This window comes from Telmatherina bonti (genome assembly GCF_933228915.1).
Source record: "Telmatherina bonti genome assembly, chromosome: 15".
In the NCBI taxonomy this organism is placed as follows: domain Eukaryota; kingdom Metazoa; phylum Chordata; class Actinopteri; order Atheriniformes; family Telmatherinidae; genus Telmatherina; species Telmatherina bonti.
Window position 1 is genome coordinate 30,976,134 of NC_136613.1, and position 13,134 is coordinate 30,989,267.

Here is a 13,134-nt window from a genome sequence, read left to right on the forward strand (position 1 = left end):
GTTTTTCAAGATGGTAACGCAGTTGTGCATCCCGTTTCCTCTTTTTCAGCGTTCTATAATCAGCTACAAATCAAAAATGGTCATGAGATCCATCCCCGAGCTGTTGAATGACTCCTCAAGTCATATCTCCATCGCAGTTCCCAAGAACCTTAAAGAAGGTTCACCTTTGCCGTCATCATCTTCCGATTCTGATGAAGACATTGATGAGCTGCCTTTTATTCCCATGCCACTAAACATGGAATTCTCTGGATCAAGGATGTCACTGAATGACATTCAGACCAATGAGGAAGAAGCAGGAAAGCAGAACGCAGCAGGTAAATGGCCAGGCTCACCTGTTCAAGAGGCCATGGAGTGCGACACGAAAGAATTAGATAAGGAAAGTGTAGAAGTGGTAGGTAAAGTCCGCCTTCGGAAAAGATCATCACAAGACAATGACAAGGGTTCTTCAGATGAAGAAACACCTGCCAACTTGCCCCAAAAGTCAGAGCTGTCTCGAAAACCACTGAAAAGAGGATCAAGCATGGAGTCTGATAAAGTAGAGGGAGGACAACGACGGGGAGAGCTACGGCGTGGTGGTTCAGCTGACAGCGCATTAACACTCCGAATTACACCGGAGGAAGGAGCTGCAGAAGAAAACCAAGAGGATGGGCGAAGGGTTCTGAAAAAAGCTGTCTCTATGGAGTTACCAAGAAGAAGCACCAGTCCAGGAACTGCTAAGCTGAGTCAAGAAGACTATGCTCTGAAACTGGAGTTGATGAGACAAAGACTGCTTCGTGGTGGCTCTGTAGACAACAAGATGAGTGGGTTAAGAGGACCTCTGTTGGAAACGTTAGGAATGGGAGATGAAAAACGTGCAATAGCCTCAGATCGCTACTCTCGCACTCGTCTGGGCCCACCTCCACTTACCAGAGCTGCTTCTAGTGAATTTCCTCGAGATGAAGTTCCCAAACCAAAAGTTTTACGTAAAAGTACCTCTTTCAGTCAGGGCGATTCAGAGCCAATACCTTTACACCGGCGGTCAGGAGCTCCTCTAGAGATTCCTGTGGCACAGGTTGAGGAGCGAAGGCTGAAGGAGGCTATATCTATGTCAGCTCTAACAGAGCAAATCAAACTAGACTCTCGTCCAGTAACTCCTAGAGAACCTTCACCAAAACCACCCACTCCGGAGTCTGTCGTACAGGAGAGTCCAACCATAACAGAGAGTGAGGAATTTCTACTGGAGCAAGACATGAAGTCTGATCAAACCATTAATGAAAAGATGGATGGGCTGACTACAGATAGTAATTTTGATGAGAGATCGAGCACAAGTGGGTTTTCAGAGAAGGACATGAGTATCTCAGAGGAACCAATAGCTGAATCAGAGTACATGGGCCAGAGAATTCCTACACCTCCTCTTTCGGTCCAAAGCTCTAAACCTGAAGAAAAACTGGAGGAAGAGGGAGAAAAGATGCAAGAAGAAAGAGAAGAGTTTGTAAAAGAAGAAGCAGAAAGAGTTGGCAGTGTTGCTGCTAACATAGATGTAGAAACTGTTATTGAACATGTAGAGGGGAAAGCAAGTGTCCCTGCAAAATCCTCTGAGATGACCATAACCACAAGCTCCGTTATGGTGAAACCAACACAGGAACTTTTCCAGACACCAGGAAGTGTTGCCTCAGCATATATAACACCTTCCCTTCCTGCACGAGTTGTTCTTCCAGATGGCAGGATGTCAGCCTATGCCAGTATAATGCAGACTATCATGGTGCCTTCGCTTCAGCCTCTCAGTGAATCATCCCTAAGCCCCTCTACCCCTGTTGTTGTTCCACCCTCTGCGTCATCTCCAGTACCACCTGAGGCATCCTCACATATAGGCATATCACCTAATTTACCTGGTGCACCAAAACCAGTCATAGTGTCAACCACTGAGCACCCTGCAGTGTACTCCAGGGTAGCATCTCCAGAAATGATCACAAAGGAACCCAGTCCACCTAAGACTTTGACACAACCCTTATCCCAGTTAGAGCCATCAACAGGAGGTGACTTGGAGGATATTACCTCTGAGGAGGTTTTTGAGGCCCGCTTCAAAAAACGCGAATCTTCCCTCTCAAGAAGTCTAAAATTTCTGTCACGTTCAAAGAATGAAGACAAACCACAACCTGCTTCATCAGACTCTACAGATGCATTTGAAGAAATATACAGACCTGGGCCAATTGGTGCGCCATTGGAATTGGCTTCAAGGAGACTTGAGGAGAAGTCCAAGTCAGTCCAGGACCTTCGTGAAGCTCAAAAGGACCAAGGCTTCATGAGAAGGCTTTCTATGTGCCTGAAGAGAACTCCATCAACAGAACGTAAGGAAGAAACACCAAAAGAAGATGATGCATTTGCTTCAAGACGTAGGCTTTCGTGGACTCTTGGCAGAAGAGGGTCTCAGGAAAAGAAAGATGTGGAAATGATGCGAGTAGATGGAGGAGGGGATAAATCAGGTGAAAATGACGAAAAGGAAGTGAAAAAACCAAATGAGTCACCTGTTTTGGCAATGCGCAGAAAGATTGAATCAACGGTGGCTGGGATCTCCACAAGAATTCGCAGTTACTCAGAGGAAAGAAGAGCATCGGAGGAAAGGGAACCAAAGAGGACACCCATTCTTGCTATGCTTCGTCGCTCAACATCAGAGAGCCGAGCTATGAAGACCACCAATATTCCTCAGAACCAGCTGGCCTCTCAAGCCAGTAATGGAGCCTCAACAGAATCTCTCGACTCTATGTCCAGCCCAAAGTCAGACACAAAGGGTATGAGCAAATATGTCTTCTTTACCATCAGTCACAGCTCTTATACTTCTTCAAAAGCAAAATAAGTTATGGAGTTTCCTTTGCCTGTGAAGGTGTGGAAGCTGAGCAAAGATCCCGCTGGGATCGATGGGGGCTGACTAGAGGGAGGCGAGATAAGACAGTGTCACAGCCTGACATACCAACAGCAATCTCCAGAGACAACAGCTCCTTGCGTTCACGCCAGTACTCCAAACTGGCTTCTGGTAAGTGTGGTGGTGTGCAAATGAATGACTGCATAGAGAAAGTAGGGGTTTCCTAGCTCTTTGCAGGGAAGAGCTGTTTTAAATATGACCATTGATTATAATATTATCTCTACTTAGTACTGAAATCATTAATAAACAGACAAGTTTTTTCTTATTTCATTTCAGTTGCAGGCAGTGAGTACTGAAGACCTGAAAGGTCACAGGTGTTTTCATGCCACAGAAACTTTTCATAGCCCTTACATTTCGGCAAGGCAGTTTCTTTTTTTTGTGGTTGTAGAAATTGTGTCTGATATTTTCTAGAACTGCTTCTACAAAGATTTCTGTGTGCAACGTGAGTGGATGGATATTATATCCGCTGGAAAACTGTACCATCTAATGCTCAACTGGCTCAAATGTGCCATTTGAAAACCATATTTACTCAAGAGTTTTATGGATTTATTTATTCTGCTTTCTACTTTTTCTTTTGGACTTTCTATTTCATTACTGATGGCTCACTAAGGACCTCATGTTGCTTCCTTCACTTCCTGCTGTATTTTATTTTATTTACTGATATAAACAAAAAGTGCAGTTTTTGCTAGAAGTCAATGATTCTCAATTAAGCATTCATTTACTCATTGGGGTAAGCAAACTCTACACAAGTCTGCTAATTGCCCTTTGATGTACATTTAATATACATACATGTGTATATATACATGTATATTTCAAATAACTTTCAGAACTTGAGAAGCTACTCTGATCATAATGTTAAATATTTTTTGTCAAAATATTGTAGAAACTGCATTCATGTTTCTCCCTAAATTTCAGGTTGTTAGGTTCATAAAGTTTTCTTAAAGAAAAAAAAAGTTCATTAATGTATTGCTACTTCTTTGCACTAAAGCAAAAGGAAGATATGTGGAGTTATTATTTATAGGTTATTACCCTGTCTTAAGATCAAAGTGTCCTGAATGTGCCTCCTGAGTTTGAAACTCCTGGTTTTGGGATATTTTGCTTAAGAACTTGTCTACAATTTGTACAATTTTGAAAATAAGTTTAAACTATTGCATTAAGTAATCCATATTTTGTAACCTCTATATTCTGTTGGGCCTTTCTGTCAGAGCACTAACGGTCGAATAAATACTCATTCAGGTTTTCAGATTTTTCAAATCTTTTTAAATCATCCTATCAGCTCATGTTTGGAAATAATCTGAGCTGGTGATTAGGAGCAACACATTAAAAGCTCTTTGCCAACATCTGAAGAAAGACAAAGCTTTAGTGGATCAACGGGGGAGGATACACAAGGGGTGGTGAGAGGTTAACTCATGCATTCAAGCATCCATTTAAAGAAGCACCTGTGTAGCGATACAGCTAAGGGATTTTAACTGTAATGTTGATGAGAAGGATTTTGATATATGCTAAGATATGTGAACACATTAACAATTCAATGCTTCAAAGCTTTGAAATAACAACTGTGATGTTTTTGACAACCAGATTTCCCTCCAGTCTTCCACATCAAACTTAGAGACCACGTCTTATTGGAGGGTGATCCTGTCACACTCAGCTGCCTGCCAGCAGGAAGCCCCCACCCACACATCACCTGGCTGAAAGGTAAAGCAGGGTTACCTAACTCTGGGTGTCATAGATGGATGATCAGAAGAATGTGCAGCATTTAAAAGGATCGTTTTTCATGCAGTATGTTGTTGTATCTAGATGTCTTAGGGTACCATGTCAGCTGAGGTTGCACAGATGACAAATAAGTACTGCATGAGATAAAGATGAAACACAAAAAAGCTTCAAATGATTACAGAAACTAGTTCCATAAGTAGACACATGTGAGATTAATCTCTGACGGTTATAATGTGTTGGCACCTGATCGTTATATCTCATCTTCACCATTGTTATCTGCATGTGCCTCATCAGATAAGAAGCCCCTGGAGATTGATGCCAGGATGAATATGATTTCCTGCCCTGATGGTCGCCAGCTGCTGATGATCATGCAGACCACCAAAAAGGATGCAGGAGTCTATGAATGTGTTGCTACAAACCCGTTGGCCTCTGTGTCCAGCTCTTGCACAATATCTCTTGCACGTAAGGACATTTTTCATCTTGGAAGAAAAGCAAGCTGCATTACTTTGAACACCTGATAGATTTAGAACTGCTTAATTGGCAATATATTGGTTTTACAGGCCTGCCCAACCGCCCAGGGACCCCTGAAATTCCTCAGAAGTATAACAACACAGCACTTGTACTGTGGAGGCCCTCTGATACCATGGCCCCGTGCACATACTCTCTCGAGAGGAAAGCAGAGGGTTTGTTTCCACTAATGTAGCATTTCATGGCTGATTTTTTGTTTCTGTCATTTTATTTGGACATAAATAAATTACTTGAATGGTTGATCCACCACTGTTCCCAGGAGAAAGCAACTGGCTGATCGTTGCCACGGGAGTGGCAGACTGTTACTACAATGTTGCTGACTTGCCAGCAGGGGGCTCCTTCAGGTTCAGGGTGGCCTGTGTTAACAAAGCTGGACAGGGCCCCTACAGCAACCTGTCAGAAGTCATCACTTTGGATTCCTCAGGTATTTTCTTTATGAAAACGTGCTTTTTAAATAGATTTTTTTAGGTTGACAAAATGGTAATTCTGGTTAATTCAGTACTCCATGGAATGTAGTATGTTTATAAAGTCTCTTAGATGCTTCTCCCTTTCATTGTCCTGTACTAGAACCAGCCAAATCCAGCGCCGCTGTGGTGGTCAAGACTGTTCCTGAACCCCCTGCTGCTGCCCCTGTGGTAATGATGTCATCTATGAAAGTGCCTCCCATTAAACCAGCTCCAAGTAAATCCACAACCGTGGCAAATGCTCAACCTGCCCCCCCCTCATCTTCGGCTGCCGCCCCATCTGTGGCTAAATCTGCCTCCCCAGTAACCGTCATACCTGCTGTGCAGGCCGGTGCCACCCATTCTGCTATTTCACTGCCAGTTAGTACAACCCCCGTTGAACAAGCTCCTGTTCAGACCACCACTGTTGCCCAGACCACGGCAACCAAAGCCAAGACCTCCATTAGCATCAGTGTGAGCAAACCCCAAGCAAAGTTGGCACCTCCACCTGTTGTTCCACCCAAGCCTCAGAGCCCTGTGCTTGCATTCCCATCCATGACCAACAAACCTCCTTCTCCAACACAACCAACTCCTGTCATTGGGAAACCTATTTCATCTGTGCCAATGTATGTTCCATCTGCGACTGCTCGTGTTACCCCCCCTTCTCAAACTGCCCCAATCCCAACTACTACAACACCATCAGTGACACCCGGGACTGTGACCATTACTCCACCTGTTGTGGTGGTGCAGAGCTTGACACCAGTTCTGCAGGGAGGGGACAGCCACAGTACTCCATCTGGACGTGTCACTCCATCTGGAAGGGTCACACCTTCAGGACGCAGGACGCCTCTGGGCAAGCCTGGGGAGGGATCTCTGCGCCAAGGAGTTCCGCAGAAACCGTATACATTTATGGATGAGAAAGCAAGGTAATGATGTGCAAATAACACAGGTGTTAAAAGACTAATCTTTACTAATTCTATTTGGGACAGCATAAATTTGACATAAAACATAATCACATTAAAGAAACAATAACAACTGACCAATCTGACAACCACCACTCCCAACTAAAGCAGCTTTCAAACACCTCCGTCTTTTTCTTGCACAACAATCTGCTCAACCCAAACAACTCCAGTTTTAGAAGTTGAAACTAATGTAGAGCTGTAAAGTTTTCATACATTCATAGTGCTTACTTGTCACACAGGGGTCGGTTTGGCGTGATCCGGGAGTGTCGTGAAAATGCTACAGGCAACCTCTTCATGGCTAAGATAGTTCCATATGAGGCAGACAGCAAACAGGGTGTCCTCCAAGAATATGACATCCTAAAGTCCCTTCATCACGACAGGATCATGGCTCTGCATGAAGCGTATGTCACGCCTCGCTACCTGGTGCTCATATCGGAGTACTGCAGCGGTAAGGAGCTGCTGTACAGCCTCATTGACAGGTAAGTCTGTGCTTAAAGCTATAATGGCTTCCTGTTCTGAGTTCTATAGATATGTCATGTGTATCTGGAAAGACATAGAGTTTCTACTTGGGAAAGTCCAGCAAGCTGTTTTTTCTGGTCTCTCTCAGGTTCCGTTACTCTGAGGATGATGTGGTGACTTACATTGTGCAGATCCTTCAGGGTTTGGACTACCTGCACACTCGCCGAATCCTGCACCTGGATATTAAACCAGAAAATGTCATCGTCACCCACATGAACCTCATCAAGATTATTGATTTTGGAAGTGCTCAAATGTACAATCCTCTGTTTCTTAAACAATTCAGCCCTCCAATCGGAACGCTGGAGTACATGTGTAAGACTTCAGTTTATACACTTAAAATGATGATTTATAGTTGGTACGTTCTATGTAGAACTGACGAGAAAAGTTTTGACCAAACATAGTTGAATGTAGTCAGTTATTATAAACAAATGGATTATTTATTGTCATGTGGTATGGAGATTACTAGCAGATAAAATAATTCCCTTTCTCTTTGTTGTAGCTCCAGAGATGTTGAAAGGGGATGTTGTGGGGCCTCCAGCTGACATCTGGAGCGTGGGTGTGCTGACTTTCATCATGTGAGTAGTGCTTTCACAGCTTCCTCCTAGCAAGTGTTCTTTAAATAGAAATGCATTTAGAAATGTATTTGTGTAATAAGAGGGATATGATAAAAAAAAAAATGGTTTGCTGCATTTAAACTATAAAGACCCAACCCATGAAAAAATAATCACATAAGGCCAATTTTCTTAAAAAAAAAAAAGGGGTTTATTTGTCCCTTTTAACAAAATGTAAAATAAAAAAAAGTACCTATCTTTTTTTTTATTATGGGATATTTACCATTCATTACCATGTGATGCTTTGTGCTTCCTGGTGTCCATTAAGGGGCAGAAGACAAAAATCAGATTGCGTTCTGCAAAGTTTGTAGGATAAAGTCCAGACTTTGAAACGTCAGTTCTTTTAATGCCATTGGCATTTTTTTATTCCGCTCATTTTTAGTCCAGTCTTTGCACCAGACCATATCAGAGAATTGTGCTTTTTGTCTGCTCAGCTACTTAATGCTGACTTATGAATCATTCAAAGATAAAGATAGGCACCAAATTCAAATGATGGATCAGTGTTGTCGACACATAACAGACGACTTACCAATAATTCTGTTTTATGTTGTATTTGTAGGCACTTTGTTACCAGTAGTCTGTCACAAAGCCACAATATTCCTCACTTGAAAACTGCAGAATGTAACCCAGTCTAACAGATATTAAATGGTATTTTAGTGAAAAACGGATTCCCAAAGAGCTGCTAGTTGAAAATCTGGCATGTCTCAGCATGATGTCCAGTGTTTCTGGAAATTTACAGCAACTGTATAAATGGAGGACAGAACAGGCCTGTTTGCAGCAAATAAGTGGCATCTGAAAGTGACGTATATAAAAAACAGCAGGTAAAGACTTGAAACCGAATTCCCCTTGACCCTCAGCTGATCCATACATGTGACTGAAGCCTCATTAAAAATGGGATTGTCAAGACGTCATTCTTAAGGAAGGGAAATGGAAAAAGGTTGAAGTATTCTGAATGACACAACTGGACTGAAAATCAGTGGCAACAGTTCAGATGGAGCGACAAATCCTCCCCAGACATCAACATTACTAAAGCAGTGTTGGATCATCTGGGCAGAGAACCAAAGAAGAGCTTTGGAAAGTCCTTCAAGAAGCTCTGAGAGCTACTTACAGAAATTATGAGCTTATCTAAGAAGCTTCAGACTGTTGAAGAATAAAATATTGACTTTAAGGCTGGTTGGACTTCTACAAACCCTGTTCTGATATTTGTATACACATTTAAATCAGTTTCTTTTTTTCTTGAAACTGTAAGAAGAAATGAAAGATGTCTCAAGTACTGCGTCCTGAAATTTTATATCATACAGATTCCTTAATGTTCTAGTAGTGCTATCTTCCAGTTAAGCTGGTGAACCAAACACTAGTATTGTTTTTGCTTTTAAAAAGGTCTCCATTGTTTAATGGTCTGCCTTACATCTAGGTTGAGTGGCAGGTCTCCTTTCATGGAAAATGATCCTCAGGAGACTGAAGCCAAGATCCAGGCGGCAAAGTCTGACCTCTCTAAACTCTACCAGAATGTGTCCCAAAGTGCCTCTCTGTTCCTGAAAAAGATCCTCTGTAGCTACCCTTGGTAAGCTGAACACTGCAGCGCAAAGGGACCTCTTTATCTGTGTAAACCGGTCTCTTAAGGTAACGTATCAAGCATAGTTTTTAAAACAATCCTTGATTATTTGTGGCATTTTCTTCAACAGGGCTCGTCCATCCATCAAGGACTGCTTTAATAACTCCTGGCTTCAAGATGCATACCTAATGCGCCTTCGTCGGCAGACTCTCACCTTTACAACTACCCGTCTCAAAGAATTCTTGGCCGACCAACAGCGCAGGAGACAGGAGGTGGCCACCAAGCACAAAGTCCTACTTCGATCATACCAGAGCTCACCACAAACTCCCACCAGCCCTGTCACGCCAGTCGTGCCAACGTCCCCATCCACACCTGTCACCCAGTGACAGCAGACTTCCAAGCATTGACTGACAGTGCTTCACAGGGGATAAACCTCCTCAAAGTGAGACAAGACTTTGGACCAGGTAGTGGAGGCGGTCCCAGCATGTCTCAGTTGTTGAACTTGGGTCAGAAGAATTTTACTCATGAAACCAGCAGTGGCTGGGATCACCAGAGACATTGTTGCATACAAGAATCTAAGAAATTACTTTCACATGTAAGGGAGCTTTTCGAAAGCAGCTCTGTGCAGTGTGCAACATCTTTATACAGGGGGAGATGTCTTCAGGTTAGTACCTCAAAGTTTGTACCTTTGCATACGTTTTGCATTATTAACGTCTTCTACTAGTACCTCTACTCTGACAAGAGAAGACACATTACTATGGTGTGTTAGCAGCCATGGCAGGATAAAAGATGCTGTTATAAACTATCAGTGCAAAGACAATATCTCTGTCAAGCAGAAGTTCACAGAAAAGTGCTCCACACAAGTTCAAGTAAATTTTAGACAACTGATACCTCTGTAGTTGGATGACCATCTGATCAAAAGTTTCCCACAAAACAAACAACCTGAATTTTGTTGTATGATGTCAGTTCTGGTCCCCAGATCAACAGCACCTTACAGCTGGTTATATATTGCTTTCATTGGCAAAATATAACCTGTGCTACCTGAGTTTTTACACTCTTTAAGCAGCTCAGTGATGGACAAGATTGTAGCAGTTCCACAAGGGACTTTTTTTCTTTTGATTTGATTAAAAAAACACATTGAGCTCAGAATATGAGTCAGTGGCTTTTACAAGGGCTATTAGGATGAAAGGGTGTAGATTTAGGCATTTCCCCAACATGCTATGGTAGCATAAGCTGCTCGTGCTTCATGCTAACAGTTGAGCGGTGATCGTTCTTTTCAAGGGGAGAGTTGAAATTAGGTTTTTAGATTTGTGATTTAGATCCTCGTCTTGGAGCTTCCATTGACATGTCTTTATTTCCTCCAACAGTAAAGTTGAAGTGCACCACTGTAGGGCTCCTTTGTGCTCATTAATCCATTATAAATAAAGTTAGCAACCAGCTCATTAGCCTCTGTTTTAGCTAAATGCTTCAACTCAAACCAGTGAGAAATACTGACGCCATGTAAAGGTATTCATAATGATCACAGAGCTTTAAAGGATTCAGACATGCATATAGAAGACTTTTATTAAAAGTTTTACAGGTTTTTAATGGTAAACTTGCATTACAAACCCACTGGTGACACTGGGGGTGCATCTAAGTGCCCTTAAGGAGAAGTCAGCAGAAAAATGACTGAGAACCAATGTTGATGAAGACATTGCTGAGTGTGTTAGTCCATATTTTAGCTCTCGATTTCATGTGCTACAACTACAGCTACTACAAAATCTGTTGCTTTACTGTTGTTTTTGTAAATTACAGTTTTTAAATGGCAAATTGTTTTTTTTCTTTTTAGATATAAGGAAAGTAGATTTCTATTTTTGATGATTTACATGATCAGTCATTAAGCGGCAAGTTATTCATTGGTTTTAGGTTGTCTGAACTAACATGATGAAGATAAATTCTTTAAAACTTTGCAGTCCCTGTATGAAACAAATATGATTTAAATGACTAATCTAGTCACATTTACTCTTCTTTCATGTTTTATATACATGACCTCTTAAGCTAGCATGCAAAATTAAATGTAATAACCCAGATCGCTCACATATTTAGGGATAAGTTTGGATGCATAACTGAGACAATAGCAAGTATTATGTAGGACAAATGTGGCCCAAATATCAAGCTGGCTTTGAGGGGCCAAACAAAGCCCAAAGATAATGCAGATGTCTGGTGGATCAGTCACTGAGTTTAGCCTACCATACTCATCCTAAGTTAAGGTCAGTCAAGACTAAATGTGGAGCACATTTGGGCCTAAAACCCACAACTACCTGGATGATCCTTAAAATATCTGTATTGCAAATCTTCCTTGGATACCGGATCATCGGCAGTGACGTTAGGTGATAAATCATAAATAAGTGATACAGTTATCATTTAATCATCTCTTTATGGTAAATAATTGGCTAAGTTGGTTTCTTTTTATAACTAGTCTGCCTCCACTTTTGAAGGTAAGCTCAGTTATTAAGACAGCATGCATTTGATGCTGCGTCACATGCATTGATATGAAGCACAGATTTTGCACATTTTTGAACAACTTAAAGAAAAACTTAACCATTTTAAAGAAACAGAGTTGCTGTTTTTTTTGGTTTATATAAAGCTGCATCATACATCAAACTTATAGTTGTTTAAATATGTCTATAGTTCTATATATATTCTAATGCTTTTACCAGATAAAATACTGCCCTTTTCTGCAGCTTTTTTTATTTGTCTCTTTGGCTCAGTCATTCTTTTCTATGCAGAATCCCAAAAGCATTTACATAAAACCTGAATGAGAACATGCAGAATGAGCATGAGTGCAATGTTGCATTAAATTCTACATGTCTGTGCATTATATGAACTTTTTCTCCCTCAGTCAAACAGCTTGTAAGCAGACAGCAATGCTTCTACACACTTTGTATAAAAAACTGGTGATATGTAGTGGAATGTGTTGCTGTGCCTCGTGATGGTATCAGATACAGAGAGTAAAACACATTTAAAATAAGTTGTTCCTTATTTTGATTAAATGAATGTGACTGCTTTGTGTGTGTTTTGCTGAAGTTGTTTATTTATTGGGTGATTGTATTTGCTGCATCCTCAGCTTTTTATTTGTGAAATTTCTGAGTCTGGCATGGAAATGGCATGGCAGGTGTTAAAGGTTATGAACAATAAAGGAAATATGACAAACGTGTCGATTCAGTGTTCCACTTTTATTGAACTAAGACGAATATGTTGTAGTGAGTTTATGTCCATAACCCTGATGAACCCCAATTCCCAGAAAATCTTGGGACATTGTAACAAATGTCAACAAAAACTAATTGTCATGATATAAAAATTTACTAAATCTTGATCCTTGTATGGAAGAAAAGCCCTGCTGATACAAAAAAATGTCTGAAGCTGGCAAGTATGACATGTTTGTGGAGAATAAAATGGGTACAGACCACTCTTTCACACATGTAGATGTCTTATGGGGTAGTTTCCAAACACAAAGAACACCCAAAGAATTATATATATATATCTGCTTTTTCAAACAGTTCACAATCCATGAAGGGGATATTAAAGCCATTAATATTAAAAATCTTGACCTTAATTTGTTTAAGTTCTCGTGCACACTTGAAACACATATAGGCCCAAATGAATTTGCAAGTGAAAAGAAGCCTATTGAATATGTTCATAAACTTAATTGGCACTATAAACTTTTTATAAGAGTTTCAGTTGTGAAAGCATGCTTAGCTAAAATAAAAAAGGAAAAAACATGAGTAACCAAAGGCCCCATATGGGGGGGAAAGTTAGGAAGATGGCCCCATGACTTGATAGGGGCACAAAAAGATGTACAAACTATACAAGAAAATCATTAAACCTTCATTGAAAAAAAGGTTGTAATAAAGTATAGCAATAA

The 13,134-nt window shown here is 41.0% G+C and overlaps 1 protein-coding gene across 1 annotated transcript in view; it reads left to right on the forward strand.

Annotated features, from left to right (window-relative positions):
- The window catches only part of spegb (striated muscle enriched protein kinase b), a 46,044-nt gene extending 33,614 nt beyond the window's left edge, over nucleotides 1–12,430 (forward strand). The window contains exons 30-41 of the mRNA XM_079254822.1: nucleotides 50–2,768; nucleotides 2,861–3,010; nucleotides 4,478–4,594; nucleotides 4,907–5,074; nucleotides 5,173–5,295; nucleotides 5,400–5,564; nucleotides 5,708–6,509; nucleotides 6,785–7,024; nucleotides 7,153–7,376; nucleotides 7,564–7,639; nucleotides 9,090–9,239; nucleotides 9,361–12,430. Of these exons, the coding sequence (XP_079110948.1) occupies nucleotides 50–2,768; nucleotides 2,861–3,010; nucleotides 4,478–4,594; nucleotides 4,907–5,074; nucleotides 5,173–5,295; nucleotides 5,400–5,564; nucleotides 5,708–6,509; nucleotides 6,785–7,024; nucleotides 7,153–7,376; nucleotides 7,564–7,639; nucleotides 9,090–9,239; nucleotides 9,361–9,616 (5,190 nt within the window). The 3' untranslated portion in view covers nucleotides 9,617–12,430. The remainder of the gene's footprint in view (nucleotides 1–49; nucleotides 2,769–2,860; nucleotides 3,011–4,477; nucleotides 4,595–4,906; nucleotides 5,075–5,172; nucleotides 5,296–5,399; nucleotides 5,565–5,707; nucleotides 6,510–6,784; nucleotides 7,025–7,152; nucleotides 7,377–7,563; nucleotides 7,640–9,089; nucleotides 9,240–9,360) is intronic.
- Nucleotides 12,431–13,134: the final 704 nt, after the last annotated feature.